The sequence below is a fragment of the Lepidochelys kempii genome, chromosome 14 (assembly GCF_965140285.1).
Source record: "Lepidochelys kempii isolate rLepKem1 chromosome 14, rLepKem1.hap1, whole genome shotgun sequence".
In the NCBI taxonomy this organism is placed as follows: Eukaryota; Metazoa; Chordata; order Testudines; family Cheloniidae; genus Lepidochelys; species Lepidochelys kempii.
Genome location: NC_136393.1, coordinates 751,649 through 775,528, shown reverse-complemented (window position 1 = coordinate 775,528; position 23,880 = coordinate 751,649). Strand labels below are relative to the sequence as shown.

At 51.8% G+C, this 23,880-nt stretch overlaps 1 protein-coding gene and 1 long non-coding RNA gene across 5 annotated transcripts; both read right to left on the bottom strand.

Annotated features, from left to right (window-relative positions):
• Window positions 1-422: 422 nt before the first annotated feature.
• Window positions 423-3,694, bottom strand: LOC144929480 (uncharacterized). Its single transcript, XR_013634716.1, has 4 exons — window positions 3,248-3,694; window positions 2,623-2,749; window positions 895-1,055; window positions 423-705 (listed from the first exon to the last, which is right to left on the bottom strand). It is a non-coding gene; the product is annotated as an uncharacterized LOC144929480 (long non-coding RNA).
• A 1,587-nt stretch (window positions 3,695-5,281) lies between these two features.
• Window positions 5,282-22,699, bottom strand: PCYT2 (phosphate cytidylyltransferase 2, ethanolamine). 4 transcript variants are annotated; one of them, XM_073311642.2, is made up of 13 exons: window positions 22,558-22,699; window positions 19,191-19,279; window positions 17,042-17,203; window positions 15,401-15,467; window positions 14,774-14,858; window positions 14,079-14,123; window positions 11,481-11,619; window positions 10,688-10,770; window positions 10,344-10,421; window positions 8,805-8,870; window positions 8,346-8,411; window positions 7,748-7,836; window positions 5,282-6,659 (listed from the first exon to the last, which is right to left on the bottom strand). In XM_073311642.2, the coding sequence occupies exons 2-13, from the start codon at window positions 19,270-19,272 to the stop codon at window positions 6,551-6,553; spliced, it is 1,071 nt and encodes a 356-aa protein (XP_073167743.2). In that variant the 5' UTR covers window positions 19,273-19,279; window positions 22,558-22,699; the 3' UTR covers window positions 5,282-6,550. The 4 variants fall into 4 exon arrangements, with proteins under 4 accessions (XP_073167743.2, XP_073167744.2, XP_073167745.2 ...); XM_073311643.2 differs by lacking the exon at window positions 22,558-22,699 and adding an exon at window positions 22,336-22,520; XM_073311644.2 differs by lacking the exon at window positions 22,558-22,699 and adding an exon at window positions 21,991-22,125.
• Between the last annotated feature and the right edge of the window lie 1,181 nt (window positions 22,700-23,880).

Below are 23,880 nucleotides of genomic sequence, written 5' to 3'. Positions count from 1 at the left end.
CCCCCAGGAACTGCCCCCCCCTGCTGAGGCCAGTGCAGCTGCCATTCTGCTTGGGGTTCTCCAGTCTGCTTCTCTCTCCCAGTGCTCTCCTCCCCCACACCACAGATAGGCAAAGGAGCAGCCCCAGAACCACTGCTCTGTGTCCTTAACCCCTCTCCAGCACAAACAAGCCCAAAGTCCTCCTTGATGGATGGAACCAGCAGCGTGCTCCAGACCAGCCCCCAACACCCGATCACAGCCCCAAGGGCCTCATCAGCTCAGTGACCAGTGGGGTGGGGCCCCTCCACGACCTCACCCCCCAAGGGGGGGCTGGGCAGTGGGACAAGCACAGTGCAATGAGGGGCCCCTTTCTCCCAGGCCCAGGGCTCTGCTCTGCCCAGCGTTGACTAACTGGGTGAGGGAAGGACGAGCTGAACTCACGGAGAGACAGAGGCAGCAGAAACCGACACCGATCAGGAGAGAAAGCCCCACTCCAGGCTGGGAGGCTGCAGAGAACATCATGGACCAGGATCCCCCTACAAACCACTGCTGCCTGGCAGGCTCGGCAGAGACCACAGAGTCTGCAGCAGGTTCTTGTCTTCGTTCTCCCCGGCTGTTGATCCAGCTGTAGTCACTTTACAGCTGTTGTAGGGGGTCCCAAACCATTCCCGAGCCTCCACCGACAGGGACCACTCTCCCTGCCAGAATGCAGTTGCCTGGGGTAATCTGCGTAGCACGGGAAGGGGAAGAGGATGTTTTGCTGCGAACACACACACAGCTGAGGTGGCAGGGGAATGGAGCCAGGCCACGGAGGATGATTAACGGGCAGAAGGGGCCAGCAGCTCTGGGCTCAAACCCTCCCACACACAGCAGGACAGCCACGGTGCAGTGCACGGATGGGGCTGCGGTACTCACTAGAGTGCAGAGTCATTGAGCCCATATTTGTAGCCTCTCCCGGTTGCTGCTTGCACTCCAGCATCAGCCCAGGGGCAGCACAGAGCATTTGACACCCAGGGAAGCACCATCTGGGTCTCATCCAAACAGTGGCTGCAGGACAGCACGGAGCGAGCATGCACCTAGGACAGGGAGAGAAGGACCCAGATCAGTTGGGAATTGCTGGAGCATCTTGGCTTGGGGCAAGCATCGGATAGGAGGGCTTCAGAATGGGCCCAAAGCCTCCAGGCCACCCTCTGCTCAGCTCGAGAGAGGGATGGAGCCTCCCACGGTTCCATCCTCCAAGCCACTCCTGGGACTGACATTTACCTCAGAAGGCTCAGAGCGTGCGCTCATGTGTCGGGGGGGAGGGGAGGGGGGAGAGGATGTTCCCTGAAAGTTTCCCAGGCCCTCCCAATCACAATCCCCTGCTAAAGCTTAAATCTTTCCCCCAGTGACAGGTCTCCTGGCTCCAAGAGCAACTGTGTCATGGATTGGAATGCATCCCATGAAGTGAGGTGTAGCTCACGACAGCTTACACTCAGATAAATGGGTTAGTCTCTAAGGTGCCACAAGTCCTCCTGTTCTCTTTGCGAAGACAGACTAACCCGGCTGCTGCTCTGAAAAGAGTCATTACTGAAATGCCAATACAGTGCCTTGGAGATTAACAGTCACCGACAAGTCCCCTCCCCCCCCCCAACTGCAACAGGGAACAGATACACACACCCACTCCCCCACAACGTGGGGTAGGGGCGGTGGAGAAGAGGACATAAGATTTGCACACACCTCTGCAATACTGGGTGACCCCACTCAGGTAGAGCCTACAAGATCGCTTGCACTCTCCTGCTTTATAACGATGACACTGAGTCTCAGCAGTGAGCTGTTCTAGCGAGACCCACCTGCCCCCCATCTGCCCAAATCTCCACCTTCCCCACTCCCAAACTGCTGCAGTGACACTCTGCGCTTCCGAAGCAGAGCCTTGCAGCACAATGCAATTTAATATCATGCTCAACACCACGGACTATTGCACTCTCTGCATCATTTTGTTTTCTGGTGAATTCAGTAAGGCTTTCCTCCCTCAACTCATCTGAACATGTGCTGAACTTCCTGCCACACAGGCCTGGCTTCCACAGACACTGGAAACTAAGGGGGACAATGGGCATGGGAAACATCCAGGAGCTGGGGTGGGGACCTGTTGTAAAATTTGCATTAAGAGACCAACAGACCCCGATTGGGAATAACACTGAAGAGCCGCCTCCACCCCATAACCACACCACCGGGTGCTGATCAGTACGAGTTCCCTGACACACACAACCGTTTATAGGTGCTGGAGCTAGGGGAGCTGCTGCACTCCCTGGCTTGAAGTGGTTCCATCATATCCAGGGTTTACAGTTGGGTTCAATGGCTCTCAGCACCCCCACTGTACAACTTGTTCCCCTGCAACCTTCCTGGGAGATGTGGCTCAGAAAGGAGACAATTGCACAGGTTGTAACTGGGATAGCTAGCAAAGGTAGGGCACTCAGGAAGCAGGTGACAGAAACCACATGGAAGGGGGCCAAATGTGAGCGCACGAAGGTGTTTGGACATGAGTAACCCCTGGAATCAGTCCCCTGAGTGGATCTCCCTGGGGGAGTTGTGTCCACTCCCCCAACTCCAGTTAAGCCCTCTAACACAGGGGACATGTGCTCCCTCCCACAGCAGGCCAGCTACCTGATTCTTGCTGCTTGTCAGGTAGATGTGCAGAATCCCCATGCCATGGAGAACCAACTTCATGGAGCTGAGCAGATTGTCCAGCACAGCAGGCTACAGCGAGAGGGAGACGCAGAAGGGACTCACTCTGAGGGCAGGAGAGGAAAGGGAAAACTTGCGAGTGCCGAACGGGAGCCAATGCCGTGGGAGCAGCAAGTGTCCTCCAGTTCCCAAAGTCCAGATCACCACAATCATACCAGATCTGATTCCAGTTAATGCCATTCAGTAACAGAGAGTCAGTCCAAGAGGCTCTCTGGCGAATTGAAGGAATCTGAGCATGAGTCCAGGGGACAGATAAAGAAACTCTTTGCCCATTCCACTAGGAACCAAAAACTGTTTCCAGGGTGCTGAGAGAGGTGCTGCCCGGATTTGCAGCAGTTCCTCTGCCTGGCAGATACACATGAGGTTCCTTAACAGGATAAACACATGTGGCAAAATCTGAGCTTCTTTACCCATAGCACCACTCCTCTCACACAGAAGCTCTGTTCCAAGGCACTCATCTCTACCCCTGCCCCCTCCCAGCATCTGCAGACCATTCTCCCCCCCCCCCAGTGGTCACTTGACCACATACAGACTCAGCTCTTACCTTCCTCAGACCCAGCGGACGACAACGGCTGTGCCTTCATGTTGCTTTCTCTGAATTCCTTCAAGTTTGTCCAGGTCTTTCTTGTCCAGGGGTTCTCAGACTTTTGTACTGCCGACCCCTTTCACATCGCAAGCTTCTGAGAGCTACCCCCCTTATAAATTAAAGACATGTTTTTATATATTTAACACCACTATAAATGCTGGTGGCAAAGTGGGGTTTGGGCTGGAGGCTGACAGCTTGTGATCCCCTGAGGGATCCTGAACCCGTTTGAGAACCCATTCTAGTACTTTGGTGTTTGGAACTGAACCCAACATTCCCAGGGTACCGGTGTCTCGCCAGAGCGAGTAACTGTTCCCTCCAAGCTCTGGGATGGGAAGCCTCTGGCACCAAGAGACCCAGAGATGAGTGCAAGATCCAGGTCTCCCCGCCAGAGCTGCACACACGCCATTTTCCAGAGTGACTCATCCTTTGAGTGCAAGTGGGAGGCCCTTGAAGGAGCCTGGCTTTCCAAGGGGGGTGCTTGGCACTTCCTGAACATCTTTAAGGTGACTCAAGCTGGCCACCAAATCGCTAGGAAATTTGAGGACACAGGCCATAGATGTTGAAGGCAGAAGAGACCATTGTCCGACCTCCCACACAGCACAGGGCAGAGAACCCGCCCGTGACCCCTGCATGGAGGAACTACTCTTCCCTACTATGTACATAACACTAGCGCGCCCACTGACTTGGGGTCAAACTGGAGCATGTCCCCTGCTCCGGGGCATGATGCTTATACTGCCCACAATTGTATCAGCCTTGGTTGCTGCCATCTTACATCTTGAGAGGCTCAGGTGGTCCCTGAGTGCCAAAAGGCCAAGATACCAACACCAGAATAGGGCTCTTCTAGAGGGAGGAGAGCTCAAAACCAGCAAGGAAAGTCCCACCCACCTGCGCAAAGGGGGAAATCCCTGCCCCCATCCAGCACTGAGGTGAAAGCATCCTGAGGCCAACAGCCCCCAGGGGGTTTCCAGATGGCTGCACCAGCACCACAGGACAGCTGGGCTTTTGGGAGGGTTCCCCCAAGGTCTGCCCAATTCAAGCCCCAACCCTGACAGCAGCCAGGCTGATGTCTGAGCACATCCCAGGCAGAGACAAGCCCAGGCCAGCACCATTCCCACTCACGCACCAGAAGTGTCTCTGGCCGCTCATTCCACTCTGTCAAGGGCAAGATAAGACACAGATCCTGGCCAGGACCCCACATCCCACTCCCCCAGGAGAGAAGCTGGGAAAGCCAGACCTGGATACGGGGGAAGAGGGGACCCTCAGTCTAGAATCACCCTAAAGTTGGCTAGCTCCTCCGGGCTGAACCCCTGGCTGTGGATGATTTTCATCTGCTTCACCAGTGTACTTTTGCCACTTTCTGTGCCGCCTGCAGGGCAGGAACCCAGTGTGACTGAACCAGCAGGGGAGGGGACCAAGTCAGGGATGTACAAGGGGGCAGGAGAGAATAGCCTTGGGATGGGGGGAGACCAGGAACATACCTGGGCAGGCACGGGGCAGGGCCAGTAGGGAAACCGGAACATACCCCGGAACCCAGAGTTGTGGGGAGAAGAGGAGCCGCAGTGAGCCAGGAGGGTAGGGAAAGAGACTGGAATGTAGCCAGGCCCTGGGGGGCGCAGCCCCGAGAGCTGGGGAGCGGGGCCCAGGGCGTCCCACATCCTCACCCAGCAGCAGGATCCGCACCGTGCCCAGCTCCCGCTTTGCCTGCTTGTACAGCTCCCGCTGGATGAGGCGACTGTGGTGGTGGGCTGCGCAGTGCCCCAGAAGCCAAGGCAGAGCCCCATGGGCCCGGCCCCAGGAACTTTTCCGAGTTCGCTGCCGCGGGCCAGAGGCTGCAGGGTCTGCCCAGGCCGGCTGGGGAGCGGCGCATCCCTCGCCCAGCACAGGGCTCTCTGGACTGCCGGGAGCCGGGGCCTAGGCGGGCCGGTCAGGCACTGGCTCACTGTTCCAGCCTACCCCCTGCCCTGCTCCCACACGGGGCCACTCATACACCCAAACAGCTCAATGAGTTTATTAACTTCCACCAAACGTACAACAGCAACAGACAGAAAATGACCAGGTGGGAAGCACTGTGCAGCCCCCCCAAGGTGAGACCCAGCGCCCTGCTACTCTCCAGCCATGGTGCAGCGCTCCCATTCACATGCAGGGGCAAGCGGACGGCCCGCTCCCTGGTTAGGATACAGGGGAGACAGCAGCCCACCAGCTGTAACGGGCAGCAAGGGCAAGGAGAAAGCCTGGTGTGGTGTGTAGGGAGGGCTAAAGTCCACACTCTTGCTGCTGTAGGAAGAGGGGCCCAGGGAAAGCACCTGCTTAGTGCAGCTCACAGCCTCCCAGCTTCCCTTTGGGGAACTATTGGCACAGAGACCTGCCCCCATGCTCCTGCTAGCTGCACTGCCCACCCCACCCCACCCCACCGCTCTTTCCCAGGTCACCAAGCCACTGTTTCTCAGTGTGGAAGCTGGCAACGCATTAGCACCAGCCACAGGCACCACAGAGCCTTTCCCCAAGGTGTTTGAACCAGTACCAAAGGAGGAGAAGCAGCTCTGAGCACTTCATAAGGGACTGGCCTGTTCCCAGCACCTGTCCATGTACAGAGCAAGTAGCTCAGCACACACCTTAGCTGGAGTTTGTCTCCCAAAGACAGCAGCTGATGCTCTGCATCAACAGTGAGGGACACTGCTACAGGGTAAAGGCCTGAATCATTCTCTCAGACGCTAAGCACCCACAAGCTCTCACTACAAATGCTAGGTGCTCAGAAGTCAAGATCAAGGGTTTGGGCAGGAGTAGACTCTTCAGTCTGTAAAATTCTTGTTGATAGCAGAAAAACTGAAAGGATGATCTGAAGCAGACAGACTCCTAACAGCACAACCAACCAAAATCCCACACCAAGGGGAGCAGACTCCTGCGGAGGGCACAGCACTTCCCACGTGTCAGAAGCCAGAGCTGGCAGAAGGTAAAACCACAACATGTTCAAACATTCATTAGAATTAAAACTTCCTTTAAAGGGGGAAAACAAATCTCCTCCTCGGAAAGGAGGTGGCTGGGGCTGATTAAGAGAAAACTACAAAGCAGCATCCCAGCTGGTCATCTCTGCATAACCTGCAGTAGGATCTGAAGGGGGAAGAATGTGCGAGAAGATAGATGCCTTGTTGGGGCCAGCAGCACTGTCCTTGCCTAGGATATGCCCTAGAAAGGCTTGATTTGCTTCTCCAGAAGAGAGAACACTGATGGGCTCTCCCCTCCACACACTTGTTCTCAATCATCCTAGCCCTGCAGGCCTTTCTTATGCTCCTCTTCCTCCGTTTTCTTCATGGCCTCCAGCACAGCCAGCTCTTTTGCTTCTTTCTTCTGGTTCCTGGCTTCAAACTCCAACCTGCAACAAGCAGGAGATTCCATGAAATTCCCACTCTCCCATCCACCAATATTCCCAGCAGCCTTTGCCCAGCCTGAAATAAGGGGGCCCACAGCCCTTCTCTTGACCAGCTGGCACTTCAGAAGCTTTACTGTAAGCCCCCTGCAGAGCCACAGCCCTAACTCAGCCGAGCAAATAGTTCACATTACGCAGTGCGGGCAAAGGCACCACAACTTAGATTGCAGTAAGCTGTTTGCCCTTCCCCTTCCCAGCCTCTGTCCCTGCCAAGTCATGAAAGCTGAGAGATTCTAGGATGTGCAGCATACACCAAAGACATGCTCATGTGCAGTACAAAGGAAAGGGGCAGATCCAGGACACACACACCTAATGAAATGGTAAAATAACCAGGTCTGTGATACTGCTCACAAAGATGATCCTGAAATCCATACACAGCTCTGGCAAAGCCTCAGTGCTGCTCAGCCCCATTCCAGTCTTAGCCCCTCCTAAAACAGGTGGCTCACTTTGCCAAAAGTACCAAACTAGGATTTTCTAATGACCCTAGCCAAGGTCCTTGGACATGAAAGGCTTAGGCTTGAAAGGGAAAATGCCAACAGCTGGCCAGAGGTGACAGCATCATGGGTTCCCCACAGCAGGGGAATTCCTACCTCTCCACATTTAATAAGAAGAGTAAATAAGTAAAACACAGGCTCCTGTGAGAAACTCAAACAGAGGGCACTAAAGTGCTTTAAGACTGAATGAGTTAAAGCCTCACTGGGAGGTAGGAACTACATTCATTTTAGAGATGAGGTAAGGTATGTACATTTGTGTGCTCAGCTGCAGAGTTACATAAGTGAGCATGCATGTAAATGGACAGTCTAGCTACTCATTTTCATGTACAGTTTTAGAAATCAGGCCCTAAGTGACTTTCTCTAAGTTACAAAATAAGGCTGTGGCAGAGCTGGGAACAGAAGCCAGGTCTCCTAACTCCCAGTTCTGTGCTTTAACCACAAAACCTTCCTCCTCCTGTCTGTTCACTACGGTTTGTCCTAATGCTGGTTATGGGATCAATCCAGGGCTAAACGTGAGCAAAAGAACCTGGAGGTGCCAACCTGTTCTTAATGATTCTTTGCACAATCAGGTCTGTAGTGAGGTTGCTGCCACTGTCCACCAGCTGGAAAATGCCACGTCTCTTGGGCTCCTGCAAACAAACACAGCAGGCTAAGATGGGAAGAACATCAAGGTCTTTGGACTTAAAGCCCAGTGACTGAACAATGAGCAGAATCCAAGGCAGGTCCTGAGGGCCCCTAGCTTGGCACAAGATGTAGAATCCTCTCTTAGGAAGCAAAGAAAATCTCTGCTGAAAGCCCACAAGCTGCATGGGTAAAAAGGCAGAAAGTGAGCTGGGCCCTCCACAGGTTGGCTGCCCAAGGCTGGCGTAGCAGAGCTGAGATTAGAGGATTTTCTACTCTACCATAAAGGCAACAAAAAAAGTCAGAACAAAACAATGACTAATGGAAAGGAACCATTCTGGGTGTTCTGCCGGTTCTGATGCTACAGCTACGTCAGGGGAGGACAGAAGCCAGAGTCTCCTGCCAGGAACTTGTTTGGGTGATGCACAATGCAGCCTGCACACTCAGCTGTGGAGTATCACTGGAGCCATGCCATATTCAGCATAAATGGGGTCAGTGGCAGCTTCTGGAGGCTCACCTGGTATGGATCGGAACCATCCTTATCTGGCACCACCTCTGTCAGCCCATGACACACAAGTTCCACCTGGAGAGATGAGCACATGGTCACTATATAAATTCTTTTCTGAAAGCGCCACTTCTCCATGTCAGCACTACTGGAACCAGATGGGGACTTGCCCCAAACTCTATGCCCACTGCAGGGGCAGCCTGGCAAAGCACCAAAGCCAACAGCTCACCCCATAAAGGTTGACAAAAGCACCACAGAGTCACGAGAGGAGACATTTACACATTGGTTGGTGTTGTGCCAACTCCCCACCACCTAAGTGCTTCCCAATGCCACAGCGTACCTTAGCCAACAGAGTCCTTAGCTCTGCCCACCCTGCTCCACCCTCAGCATGCAGAGACACAGTCCAGCAAGTAGCACCTCACATGCACACACACACACGCAGCCAAGAATGAAACAGGAGTTGGCACTCACCTTGAAGTGATCCAGCAGATCGGCAGTAACTGCATACGGGGCACCAATCACCACCTCGGACACATACTGAAGAAGGAGAAGCCAAGCATGATTCCAGACCCAAGAAAGCAGAGTCTGGCCCATCCCCCAATAGCAGTCCAGCTGCTCAGTTGTGTGTGTTTGGGGATCTGAATAGGGGAACTGCAGTATTTGGAAAGAGGGCTCCACAGCCAGTGAACACAATACAAGATCCTTCTCTCCTCTAAAGAGCCTGAGCCTCGCTATAGTTCTCCAGGTAGCAATAGGCTAGTGGTGAAGCCAATATGCAATGAGTTTGCACCACAGTGGCTGACACCAGGAACCTGATAGGAGGATAGTACTTCAGCTTCTTGCTGCTGGAGAACTGCGCCCTGCTTGTGCTATATGAACTAAGTGTTAAAGGATCGAAGCTAAGAGCAAATAAACATGTTCTCTACATTAATTCTGGTTGTATGCACACAGCACACCCACAGCTGAATGACCCAAAGAAAAGTATTTCTGGAGCTCCTTTAATCAGAGATTCCTAGAGTGCTACAGGAATCCTTTCAACCAGTGCAAAGTGCAGCACTGCTTCGAAAGTATACAGCAACCTTTCTACAGTGCACAACGACGCGTGTCTAGGACACTGCGGTTAACATCCCGACTCTTCGCCATGGGATCTTTAATGATAACTGATCGTAGCCTTGGTTTTATCTTTATAGCATTAAGCTGAAGCACTGATTCAGTAAAAAGAAAAGGAGGACTTGTGGCACCTTAGAGACTAACCAATTTATTTGAGCATAAGCTTTCGTGAGCTACAGCTCACTGCATCCGAGGAAGTGAGCTGTAGCTCACAAAAGCTCATGCTCAAATAAATTGGTTAGTCTCTAAGGTGCCACAAGTCCTCCTTTTCTTTTTGCGAATACAGACTAACACGGCTGCTACTCTGAAACTGATTCAATAGTGCCTTGACAGAACTTGTGCCAACTACCTGAATGCCAACACCGGCTTCCACAACACTTAGATGTTCAAGTGGTCTGGCACTGACCGAGCCTGCCCCTACTTAGCTCATCAGGCATCTTATGAGAAGGTAGTCCAACATAGGCTTAGCAAGCCGGTCAGTTTAAGTCACCTGACTGGTCAGTTACTACCTATTATTTGACCATGTTTCAATACAGTCAAATATTCCAGCAGGAATACCCTGATGGGAGCAGAGCCCTCCTATTTTGATTGCATCGTGGTGCCATGCTTTCATTTTTAACAGCTTCATACCATTGTATTTCATGTTTTTCTGAGTCAAAATAACTTAGGTAACTTGATTTTTGTAATTAGGCATATGCATCTGTCTAAAGCTAAGCCTATTGGAGGCCATAAAGTCTTACTCTTTTGTTATTGTTCTAATAAATCAGTGCTTTAAAACATCTTACCATGTTTGACATCAACAATATTAGTCAATTTACCAACCCTAGCCCAAGGCACTTTGGCTGTAGAACAGGACAGCAGTGTTTAATTCAAGAAGCAGAACTCTAGCCAGGCACTCACTCTGCATGCCAGGACGCTAAGAGTTCTCTCGTGGATGTTCATGATGGGATAGTTCTTCCCTTTGTAGCGATTCACTTCCTACGGGCAAAGCACAGCAGTTACCATTAGGGCAAGAGATGACCCCTCCACCATTTCCCTCTGTCCCTCCCTACATGAAATGCATTCTCCCACTGTGCAGGACTGTGACTCTCTCCTGAGGGCTTCCAGACAACAATCTGTCTGGCTCAGAGTGCATGGCCCCCAGCAAGGATGAAACAGGCATCCCTACTGCTCTGAGCCCACACAGAGGACCTGGCCACCAGGACAGCTCTCTGCCAGGACTTTAAGCAGCACTCCATACTGACCTGATCAAAGTGCAGCCCAACAATGATGTAGGGTCTCTCGGCCAGCAGGTGTACCTTCTCCAGGAAATCCACGTGCCCAATGTCTATGGCTTCTGTTAAGGATGTGGGACCAGCATCACAGCTTGGGGGGGGGGGCGGGGGTGGCACAGGAGGAGAGTGATGCTAAGAAGCTGCAGTATGAGATTTTTTTTATTTTTGTTATTTGCTGCCCTTGTGCCATTGGCATCTGCCCTCTTTCCCCATCCCATGAACTCTAGGCACCAACCCAAACACCTTCCCAGCCATTAATTGTGTTAATCTGATTTATTCAGCCTCTTCCAAAAATTTCTAACGGCTTTAGGAGCTCTGTGGAGACTGGCCCAGCCCTGGAGACTGGGACAAACAGGGAAAGAAAAATATTCTCACAGGCTGATCCACAGCATTGGCTGACCCTACTGCATGCTGCATTCAGCACTCCCTGAACAGTTTCACTTGGTCACTGTGACAGGTGGCTTTTAAGAGGGGAATAAAGGAGATCTCGGAAGGTCCAACCATCTTCACTCCTCAAGCCCTGTTAGCTGTAAATCCATCACTTAAATGGAGCTGCAGCTGTTTTCTCAAGCCCATTTCCCTGTGACAGGACAAAAAGCCATCAGTTGAAGAGCACTGTTCCTTCCCCTCCTTCTCTCCAGAGAGAAAAGGAAGAGGCAGTGCACAGTCCTAATCCTCTGCTTCAGTGGACAAATGTAAGAGAGACAGAGATCACAGCCTTCCCTACCCATTCCTGTCTAGGCAGCAGAATCTCTAAGGATACGGAACAGGTCAAAGGCTCCAGCCACATAGATGATGGTGTCTCCTGGCTGCGGCTCCTTCCCAGATGCAAATTGGATGATCTTTTGGGATGTCTGCAGGAACTGAGAGACTCCAGTCCAGGGGCTGTGACCTTTAGGGCCCTAAGCAAAGGACAACAATGTTTCAGTCCCAATAGCACAAAGCAGGTTCAAATGGGATATGGGTATCACATAAGTAGCCCAAGAGACAGCTGAAGGGTAGGGCTATAGGAGGAAGATGCTAGTAAAAAGCCAAGCAGGAAACCTGGCTAGCAGTAGCTTGCATTGCTTAGTTCCTGGGATTCAGTATTCAGGCGTGACCACCTCCCCATAGTCACACAACGGCACTTCTGACTCATCTCTGCTAGCTAGTCTTTGAGCTCCACCAAGAGCCTCATAAGGAGATGCTGGAAAGAAAACAGGGGGAGGAGAAAGAGCAACAGGGCAGCCTAAGCCTGGTATATTAATTTAGCAGGCAAAGATAAACCAAGCTGGGAAGGGTTGCAAGTGTTTTGGAGGATAGGATTAAAATTCAAAATGATCTGGACAAACTGGAGAAATGGTCTGAAGTAAAAAGGATGAAATTCAATAAGAAAAAAGGCAAAGAACTCCACTTGGGAAGGAACAATCAGTTGCACACATACAAAATGGGAAATCACTGCCTAGGAAGGAGTACTGTGGAAAGGGATCTGGGGGTCACAGTGGATCACAAGCTAACTATGAGTCAGCAGCGTGACACTGTTTCAAAAAAAGCAAACATCATTTTGGGGTGCATTAGCAGGAATATTGTAAGCAAGAAACGAGAAGTAATTCTTCCGTTCTGCTCCGCACTGATTTGGCCCCAACTGGAGTACTCTGTCCAATTCTGGGTGCCACTTTTCAGGATGTAGACAAATTGGAGAAAGTCCAGAGAAGAGAGACAAAAATGATTAAAGGTCTAGAAAACATGACCTATGAGGGAAGGTTGAAAAAACTGGATTTGTTCAGTCTGGAAAAGAGAAGACTGAGGGGGGACATGATAACAGTTTTCAAATATGTAAAGCCTGTTACAAGGAGGAGGGAGAAAAATTGTTTTTCTTAACCTCTGAGGATAGAACAAGAAGCAATGGGCTTAAATTGCTGCAAGGGAGGTTTAGGTTGGACATTAGAGAAAACTTCCTGTCAGGGCGGTTAAGCACTGGAATAAATTGCCTAGGGAGGATGAGGAATCTCCATCACTGGAGATTTTTAAGAGCAGGTTAGACAAACACCTGTCAGGGATGGTCTAAATAATACTTAGTCCTGCCATGAGGCAGGGGACTGGACTCGATGACCTCTCAAGGTCCCTTCCAGTCCTATGATGCTATGAAACGGAACAGGGCTTGCCCTAGCCCCGCCTACCACAAAGCCCCCCACTCACCCACTCTTTCATCAGGCAAGACAGGATTTTAAATCAATTATTAAAATGAGAGCATCCAAAACCAATAAACCAAACAGCAAAATGTCCTGCGGCTCACCAAGTCCAATGTGAGCACAATTCAGGAGGACAGGGTTTTAGCCCCGCTGTGTGGCAGGACTGTGAAACAGCAGTAGATTTAATCACCAGCTCCTTTGCATTTACTTTGGAAACCCGATGCCAAAAGTATGAAGAGAACTCAGCTAAGAATAGGGACGTTCCCCAGGGACAACATTCCCCCCAGAAGGGATGTTATGTAATGAATCAGTAGGGTGCCTGCATGTCTCAAGATGCTTTCAGGGAGCATGAAGCCCCCCAAATCCTACGGCCAGTGACTAGTTGTGAAGCAGGGGATACCTCAAAGACTCTGGAAGAGCACAAAGTTTAAAACAACAAAAAACAGTCTATCCAGAAGATGGACAAGGTAAAATCCAGAGCATGGGAGCAAGTTCTTCTGGGCAATGTTCCAGCTGCAGAGCCAGGAATGTGGGGATCTGAAAACATACCCCACATTTTCACAAACCCAGGGGGCCGGACCAGTTTCTTCATCAGAAATAGCCAGAGAAATGTCAGTGTGACAGGCTGAATATAGCTGTAGCGTCAGGAGCATTTTGCTGATTGAAGGTTGGACTTGTGGGTCCCTGTTTTTCTGAACTGAGTACAAAAGTCACTATGATTGTACATGTAATCTGGGTGCACCAATAAAGGACGAAATTGAATTTGTGCACTTAAGTATAGCATGCCTCACACCCAATCTCTTCTGGGCAAACTTAGTTTAAAAGGAACATCATTTAGCAGTGTGTGTCCTTGGTGGGAACACAGCTCAAGAGAAAGGTCCTGGGAACCATGGAAAGGTGGCAAAAATGAAATTTATGAGCAGGAAAGAGATGCAGCAAGGTGCTCAATGAGTACTGCAGACCTCTGCTGTGTTTACAATCACAGCTCAGTCCGCCCAGCTTCCTAGGCCCACTCCAGAGGCTACTGCAGAGATTTTATAAGCCTGGCAGGGGGTTTGCTTTGATCATCACTGGGCAGAAAGACCACCTTATACTGCAGACTGTAAAGCACATGTAGAATCCTCCTTAACTGGTCCACATGTGCCACCACCAAGTGCTGGCTCCCCACTGCCTGGAACCCACACACTCACCTTCCCAAAGTTATCCTTGTGCTTCCGGTAATCCAGGTCTTCATCCTGCACAGAGGAAGAGGAGACTCAGAATGCTGATTCTGAAGTGGATCTCTCAGCCCAAAACAAGCTCCTGCTAGCAAAAGCATAGGGGAGCCTAGACACCAGATGCCAATCCTGCATAAATTGATTTATCAGCATTTAATACTCAAACCTTGTGACCTGGCTCAAAAGCCAGAGAGAGCTTGGCTCAGCATCTGACCCTGAACTTGCCCATACATGGCAACACCCAGCAATAACCATAGGCTCCAAAGGGGCAGTTTCCTCCTGGAATCTCCAGAGCATCCTGTTCTACAGCCAAGAATAGGATGGTGTCTCTGCAGAGATTGTCATTCACTCAAAGAGGTCACTGGAAAGAGGCGTGTGTTCCCCTCCATGCTGCCTCTTGGTGCTGAGGGACCAAGCCTGGAGTCCCCTGCAGACCAAAACAGAGCGTCAGCTGCTACCCTCTCAGGTGGCCCTACTTCACGGAGGTCTGAGCAAAGATAAGCAGGGGATTCAGCCAGCCCTGCCCACTTGTATCTTGCAAAACCCATCAACATTCTGTACAACAGACCCAGGAGCTCAGCTCTGCCATTCAGGAGAAAGGTGACTCATGAGGAATTGGCTAAGCAAAGATGCTGGGAAATGCCCCAACCCCAAGCTGTCTGACTCACTATGTTGCTGTGGTGAGCCTTGGTCATAAGCAACATGCGACCAACCAGATCAGTAGTGGACACTCCCTGGGTGCGATTACATTCCCTGCAAGAAAACAAACCAAGGATAACCAAAGGATGTAGAAGCAGCGGTCCCCTCAATCTGCAGGAACATGAACGAAACTTGCCAAACCAGGGGCTGAGGGTGGGAGAGGCCCTTTCCCCCATGTAGCATGTCACATGGAAAGGAACATTTGCCTATCTGAGTGTCTGCACCTCCCTGCTCCCTTTGCTCACCACTCAGCGTGTGCAGCTCCTGTGAAGACACACCTTGTGCAACTCCCCAGCACTGCTGTCTGCAGTCCATGACTTCAGTGCCACATGCCTTACAGCTCCCTGGTGACAGGAACAGCCCCGTGCTATCTATAGGATGGGGGGCCAGCCAGCTGTTGCCTGCAGTGCCTCCTGGAGGCCACACGAGTAAGGGTAACTAAAGCAGCAGGGACACACCACAGCTAATAAAGACAAGATGAAGATGCAGCTTGAAGACACCAGCATTTCAGCTGAGCTCCACACCCTCTGGCTTAAACAGGAATTCCCAGCAGGTCTGATTAGAACAGGACAAGAACAGGAGTGGCAAAGGGTTACCTGTATCTCCCAGCTGCCTTCACCTCTTCATAGGTGTCCTTGCCATCTACAGTTAGTGTGATGTCATCTACAGAGAGACAGAAGCATTAGAGCACCATCCCCTTCTACGCCCTGTGCAAATCGAATGAGCTGCTGGGGAAGTGGGAAACACAATGGCTGAGTGTGACCAGCACACAAGTCAGAACAGGAGCAAAAGCTTCATGCTTCTGCTCTAAATCATGGTGTACACACAACCAACCGCTTCCATGCCACGGAACAGTTGGGAGTTTGCCACTCTTCCCTGACCTGGGAGGAAAGCAGATTAATAGATTCTAAAAATCATTTAGTCTAACCTTCTGTATAACACAGTCCATAGAATTTCATCCAGTTACCCCTATACTGAGCCCAATAACTTGTGTCTACCTAAAGCATGTCTTTCAGAAAGGCATCCAGTCTTGATTTGAAGTCATCAACAGATTGCAAATTCACATCCCATGGTAGTTTGTTCCAATGGTTAAATCACCCTCACTGTCAAAAATGTGTGCTTTCTCTCACTTGAATGTGTCTGGGTTTAGCTGCCAGCCACTGGTTCTCGTTCTGCCCGTCTCTGTTAGATTAAAAAGCCCTTTGGTACCTAGCATTTTCTCCCTATTAAGTTACTGATACACTGAGATCAAGTCACCTCTTGATCTTCTTTTTGAGAAGCTGAACAGATTGAGCTCTGTAAGTCTCTGCCTGTAAGGAATCTTCACTGCAGAGTTAACTCAGGCATTGCTCCCTACACTCTCCCATGTGCCTAGAAGGACAGACAAGTCACACATGGCACCTGGGTTAGGCTAGCCTAATCACATAAGTAACCCTCTGCAGCAAAAATATTTCCTAAGGCATTGTTACAGTCTTCAAATCCTCTCTGTGGCTTTTTGCTGCACCCTCTTCATTTTTTTTCAACATCCTTTTAAAAATGTGCACATCAAACCTCTACGCAGTATTCCAGAAGCAGTCTCCCCAATACCATATACAGAGGTAAAATTCCAGGGGAGGTTCCTCTCAGTCATCTCAGAATTCCCGTCCTGCTTCTTTCCGAGTCCTCCAGCAAAAGAGGCCACCCCACCCAGAAAGTGCAGGTCCCACAGAACAGGGAAGTGAATGGGTTCCAACCCTGGGGTTCTGTAGTTTCTGATCATGGCTCTGGAAGCAGTGATCACAACCCCCTGCAGCCACAGTGCTCCTGCCTACGTCCCAAGCAGGCCTGTGAGCTGGGAGACCCTGCGTAGCAGAATGTCTCAAAATCTCCCCCTTCCCTAGTATGAAGCAGTTCCATATCCTCCCCTTGTTACATGGTGGAATACAAGGCTGTACTGCAAGGAACAAAGACCCCTGGTGCCAGGGAAAAGCCCTGAATCTCTAGCAGAGACACCGGAGTTGCTGCTGTTCTGTCACATTTCCAGTTAAACTCAGTTATTTCATATTCCCCTTTGACATCACTGTGCCTTGGAGAAGCCATAGCATCGAGGGTGGGGTGGGTTCACACAGAAGCAGTGAATGATCTGACAGAGGGAATGAGCGCAGCAGAACTAGAGCTGAACCCACCTGCCCTTCCCTGCACTTGGCCCCTTAGCTATACAGAGCACCCAACCCTGACAGAGCAGCCAGAACACTTACTGCCGTGCACACAGAAGTCACAGTTATACTTGTCCAGGGTTTCCAGCGTGGATACGTAGGGAGCTCTTGGAGCAATCTCATCCACCCACTTGATAGCTTGCACCATTTTGTACCTCTCCTCCTGGGTAAAGACAGGTGGTCCCTTGTGCTTGGCAATCTCCTCTGGATAACAAAGAAAACAAAGCCAGTTACAGACACACACACAGTGCTGCTATAGAGGCAATTCCACCAATTCCCTAAGAGTCCCCTCAGGAGCCTCAGTTCCCAGGGGGCCCCATTATGGGGATAGCCCACAGAACCACAGCCTGGTGTATGGGAGCTCAGCCCAAAAGGGACTAGAGGGTGGGAGTGAGGTCTGACTCCATAACAGGCCTGAATATATTTTACCTTAGACCCATTTTGTAGGTGTGTAACAAGATCCCATCCCAAAATCCAATCTGAGGCCTCAAATGCAACCTGCTCTTACCCTGCAGTTCTCAGCAGCTAGAAAGTGAGTGGGTCTGGCTCCCCGGCAGCCCATGGAAGGGAATTCCCTTTGTACCCATTAGATTCACTCCGAGATGCGGCTTGGGCACCAACTCACTGCACATGAATTTCTCTAGAGTCCAGGAATGGCAGACACCCTACAGACAGTTACTAAGGTTTTGGGGAAATCCAAATACCAGTAACAGAGGTTCAAGAATGATCCTCACTCCTAGACAAGGCCTGGTCTATAGTGGAAAACGTGTGCCACTGTAATGAAATCAATTTAAAATCTATCTGAACACACAGGTGCAAATCCCAAATAGACACACGTACACCAGTTAGGCTGTGCTTAAAATAACTTATTGGAGTACAGTAAACTGGTTTAAGGGTATCTCTGCTGACGGTTTGCACCCGTGTGACTAGACGACTTTTAATTGTTTAAAGGGGGCAGTGTGACCAATGGATAGATCCCAGCATTGGGACTCAGGAGACCTAGGCTCTACTCCTGCTCTGTCACTGGCCTAATGGTGACCTTGGGGAAGTCCCTTCCTGTGCCTCAGTTTTCCTATCTGTAAAGTGCAGATAAAGTGCCCTCCTTTGTAAAGTGCTTCAAGATCTAAAGAAGAAAAGCACTACATAAGGGGGAAGGATAGCTCAGTGGTTTGAGCATTGGCCTGCTAAACCCAGGGTTGTGAGTTCAGTCCTTGAAGTGGCCATTTAGGGATGTGGGCCAAAAATTGGGGGTTGGTCCCGCTTTAAGCAGGGGGTTGGACTAGATGACCTCCTGAGGTCCCTTCCAACCCTGATATTCTACAATTCTATGATAAGAGATAGGTGTTGTTATAACCTACACTGGTGCAAGTTTTCTAATATAGGCCAGACCCTAGAAAGAATCCCATGTGCTCTAGACTCTGAAGTCAATCATAGAAATATAAGGCTGGAAGGGATTTCAAGAAGTCAGCAAGTGCAGACCCCCACATGGAGGCAGGACCAAGTAAACCTAGGCCATCCCTGACAGATGTTTGTCCAACCTGTTCTTAAAAACCTACAATGATGGCGATTCCACAGTCCCCCTTGGGAGCCTATTCCAGAGCTTAACTATCCTTATAGTTAGAAAGTTTCTCCCTAATATTAGCCTAAATCTCCCTTGTTGCAGATTAAGTCCATTACTTCTTGTTCTACCTTCACTGGACAAGGAGAACAGCTGATTACAGTACTCTTTATAACAGACCTTAACATATATGAAGACTTATCAGGTTCCCCCTCAATCATCTTTTCTCCAGACTAAACATACTGAGGTGGTTTTTTTTTAATTTTCCTCATAGGTTAGGAGAGCATTGCTGTTGCCCTCCTCTGGACTCTCTCCAATTTGTCCACATCTTTCCTAAAGCGTGGCATTCAGAACTGGACACAGTACTCCAGCTGAGGCCTCACCTGTGCCGAGTAGAGCGTGACAATTATCTCCCATCTACATTATCTACCAGTAAGCAAAAGGGTAACTAAGAAGAGAACAATCCCACTCAGACTAGCCAGAGATACCCCTCCTTTGATGGCTCTGTTACTGCTAGAGGAGCTTTAACTGGGAATTTGTTCTGCATCAGGCTCACCATCCTCAGTGCTGATTTTGTTGGCTGACGCTAGCAGCAGCAGCAGCAGGAGATGAAGGACTGAGAAGGCCTCTTACCATCCGTGTGGATTCCCACAATGAGATAGTCTCCCATGGCCCGAGCCTGGCGCAGCTGATTCGAGTGGCCATAATGCACCATATCATAGCTAGAAAGAAAAAAGGCCAGTGTTAGGCCTAGTGTACAATTAAGAGGGCTCAGCTGCATAACAATGAGATTTGATCCTCCTTCTGCAGTGCAATCAAAGACCCTCTTCCACTCACTCCTTCCCCACAAAAAAGATTCAAAGGGTTAAAGCAGCTGAACCTCTGGTAGTCACTTTTATGCAGCTGATCTAGACCAGAAAGCTATATTATCACTCTGCAGTAAACTGGTTGGAGGAACAGGGCTATTAAGGGAGCACACAGTGTCTCCACCACACGAAGGGCAAATCAGTGCCAATGTTACCAGAGGCTACGTTCCATCAGCCAGCTCTGCTCCCCACATGACTGAAGAATCCTGTTACCCTGGTGACACCTCGGAGGAGATCCAGAAGTAATTTCCTCCCTCCCACACTCCCTGGGGTAAAATAAGGTGTTTCTATAAAGAGCTTGGGTGCCCAAAGATCAAAGCAAGACAAGGAGGACTTAGACCCTTCCCTCATTTTATCATGTCCCACAACTGAAAAGAATTTCATAGGAGCTGGTGGCACACTGAAGCCTCAAGGACATGGTGGGTGAGGTCATATCTTTTATTGCACCAACCTCTGTTTGTGAGAGAAGCTTTTGAGCTTACATGGAGCTCTTCTTCAGGTCTAGTTGTAGGAGGAAAGAAAGGAAGTGCAGGGGGGAAGGCAGTGTGGGCAGGGGTTTCTTAGGGCTTGTCTACACCGGAAATTTACAGCGCTGCAACTTTCTCGCTCAGAGGTGTGAAAAAACACCGCTCTGAGCGCAGCAAGCTTCAGCGCTGTAAAGCACCAGTGTAGACAGTGCAGCAGCGCTGGGAGCTGCGCCCCTCGGGGGGTGGATTTTTTACCGCGCTGGGCGTAAACCGAGTTTAATGTTTAATTGAGTTTGAGTTTCTATCCAAATACAGCTTCACACAAATTGCATGCAAAGAAGTTAAACTACAGAATTGATCTAAGCCAGTGGTTTTCAACCTGGGGTCAGCAGACTATGTAAAGATTTCCAAAGAGGTCCACTCCTCCATTTGAAATTTTTTGAGGGTCCACAAATGAAAAAAAAAGGTTGAAAACCGCTGCTATAAGTAATGTATATAGATACAATGTATCTTCTGGGTTAGCACAAATCAACATGTTTTAATGGTTATCAACCAATGATAATCAACCTTGATTAGGAAAATAACTAAGTAGTACAAATGCAAACAATTACAATTGGTGATTTAAATCAAGGTTTCCTGCTTGTTTAAATCAATCCACCCTGCCCAAGAATGCTTTAATGGCCCAGGATCCTACCACAACTAGCCTTCAAGACCTTTCATGACTCTCTCCTCACTTAACAGCATGTCACCCCCACACCCATCCTCCAATCTGCCAATGTCTGCTTCTCCCACACTTGAAGTCCATGCTGCCCCCTCCACCCAGGATACACCCTTCCCAAATCCATCTGCAAGACCCCTACTCTCTTCTCTTTCAAATCCCTCCTCCAGGTCCATTGCTTCTACAGTCACTACAAGTAATTAGCCAAATCAAAGACAAGTTAAAAGGAAGGCACATTTAGTTAATGAGAATTTATTTATTCATTCATTCATTATTATAATCATGTTTAAAAGATGTATCCCTCTCCCCTCCCTTCCCCTGTGAAGGTGAATGGTCATTTTAGATAATGACTCTTTGAAGTAGAGACCATGTCTTATATTCCTGAGTAGGTCCATTGGTTGCTACCTCTTATCAAAACAACTAGTAAAATCAGCTAATAAAAGTCTGGCCAAAAAGCTAAACAAAGTTCTCCAGACTAGCACAAAGCTTCATCAACAGCTCCCTGCAGAAGAGAAGGAATGTTGGGATGGTATTCCATTTCTATGGTCAGACCCAACTGTTTGGATGCATGTGAAGACACATATGCAGCTCTTATGAGCACATCTTGGTAGAGGACTCCTGAAACTCTCTAGCACTGGAGAAATGGGGATATAGAGAGGCAATTCTCAAAGTGAAGGTTCCAGAACACAGTAACCCACAAACCCAGCAATGCTGCACAGAGGACTGATCAAACTCCACAACTAAGGAAGGTTAAGAGAAAAGATAAGAATGGCATGCAGAAACCAGGTCATTCTAGCCAGCTCACACATTCATGTCACTGCTTACAGGAATGCATTTGTGCTGCATCCAACAACTGCCTATGCTCTACCTGCCCATTTAAAAACAAGGGCCATTAAACACACACCCCAGAAATTCAAGGAGTAACTCAGGTGAGCACACAAAACCTTTGCACAATCGCCTTGACAAGAAGATGGATGTTTACAGAAGAGTTTAAGTTCCAAAGTCCTTCTGAATGACGCAGGACAGGGAGTGCAACAGGCTAACAAAAACACCCAGTTATATTACTCAGGATAACTTGTTTTATGGTCTCTCTTTCTTTAAATACATACAGAAAGGACATAAACTCTCCTGCTTTGGGGTATAAATCATCTGATGGGGAAATTTCTTCCTAATTTATAAGCAGATTATTTCATAACTGTCTGCGAGATGGATTCCTGCACCTCCCTTTGGAGCACCTGGTAGGGCTACTGTCAGAGACAAGATTCTGAAAAAGACTGGTCCTGGTCTCCCCTGACATCACCCCAAAGGGGCACCCCTGCTTGACAACCAGCAAACACAGTCCAGCCAAGAGCTGGGATGACTGCAGGGCTGCCCCTACCCACCCGATGCCAGCTCTTCCTCGGAGACCATGTCCTGCAGAGGCGACAGCCACCCCCAGCCCCGCATCTGATGCCCAGGTCGTTCCAGTCGCAGCGCACCCCTGGGGCCGCCGCCCCCCGCCCCGAGACAGGCCGATTCCCGTCGCCCCGGGCCAGGGCCCGCCCCTGCCCGCAGCGCGGGTCGCGTCTCCGCCGCCCGCCCCGAGCTGCCGCTCCTCAGGGGGGCGGAGCGGCCGGGCCCTCAGGAGCTCCGGGCCGGCCCCGCTGAGGCGGCGGCGGCGGCGGGTCCAGGCCCGGCCGGGGAGCCCGGGCCGCGGCGCCGTCTCCAGCTCACGGGGCGCCGCTCACCATCCGTCGCACCACACGCGGACGGGCCGCGGGGCGGCCGCGGGGCTGCCGGAGGCCTGGGCCGCTCCGTTCCTCAGCATCGCGGGCGAGTCCAGGACCCCGCGCCCCGGAGCCGCCTCCGGCCGCCGCCGCCGCCGCCGCCTCCGTCACCCGACCGAGGGCGGCGATAGGCCGGGCCAGGGCGCCGCCATCCCGGCGCGGTCACGTGACAACAATCCCCACCTCTGGCGCCTCCCTGCCGGGCCGGGGCGGAACCGCCCCCAGGGGCTTTCACCCCAAGGAGGCCGCGCCCGAGGGTGCCCAGCCCAGGGCAGGAATCCCCGAGAGCCCGCCCTCCAGCCCAGGGCAGGACCCGATCCGGCTGCTGCATCCCCGAGAGCCCGCCCTCCAGCCCAAGGCAGGAATCCCGGAGAGCCCGCCCTCCAACCCAGGGCAGGACCCGATCCGGCTGCTGCATCCCGGAGAGCCCGCCCTCCAGCCCAAGGCAGGAATCCCGGAGAGCCCGCCCTCCAGCCCAGGGCAGGACCCGATCCGGCTGCTGCATCCCCGAGAGCCCGCCCTCCAGCCCAGGGCAGGACCCGATCCGGCTGCTGCATCCCCGAGAGCCCGCCCTCCAGCCCAGGGCAGGAATCCCGGAGAGCCCGCCCTCCAGCCCAAGGCAGGAATCCCGGAGAGCCCGCCCTCCAGCCCAGGGCAGGACCCGATCCGGCTGCTGCATCCCGGAGAGCCCGCCCTCCAGCCCAGGGCAGGAATCCCCGAGAGCCCGCCCTCCAGCCCAGGGCAGGACCCGATCCGGCTGCTGCATCCCCGAGAGCCCGCCCTCCAGCCCAGGGCAGGACCCGATCCGGCTGCTGCATCCCCGAGAGCCCGCCCTCCAGCCCAGGGCAGGAATCCCGGAGAGCCCGCCCTCCAGCCCAGGGCAGGACCCGATCCGGCTGCTGCATCCCCGAGAGCCCGCCCTCCAGCCCAGGGCAGGAATCCCGGAGAGCCCGCCCTCCAGCCCAGGGCAGGACCCGATCCGGCTGCTGCATCCCCGAGAGCCCGCCCTCCAGCCCAGGGCAGGAATCCCGGAGAGCCCGCCCTCCAGCCCAGGGCAGGACCCGATCCGGCTGCTGCATCCCCGAGAGCCCGCCCTCCAGCCCAGGGCAGGACCCGATCCGGCTGCTGCATCCCGGAGAGCCCGCCCTCCAGCCCAGGGCAGGAATCCCGGAGAGCCCGCCCTCCAGCCCAGGGCAGGACCCGATCCGGCTGCTGCATCCCGGAGAGCCCGCCCTCCAACCCAGGGCAGGACCCGATCCGGCTGCTGCATCCCCGAGAGCCCGCCCTCCAGCCCAGGGCAGGACCCGATCCGGCTGCTGCATCCCCGAGAGCCCGCCCTCCAGCCCAGGGCAGGACCCGATCCGGCTGCTGCATCCCGGAGAGCCCACCCTCCAGCCCAGGGCAGGAATCCCGGAGAGCCCGCCCTCCAACCCAGGGCAGGACCCGATCCGGCTGCTGCATCCCGGAGAGCCCGCCCTCCAGCCCAGGGCAGGACCCGATCCGGCT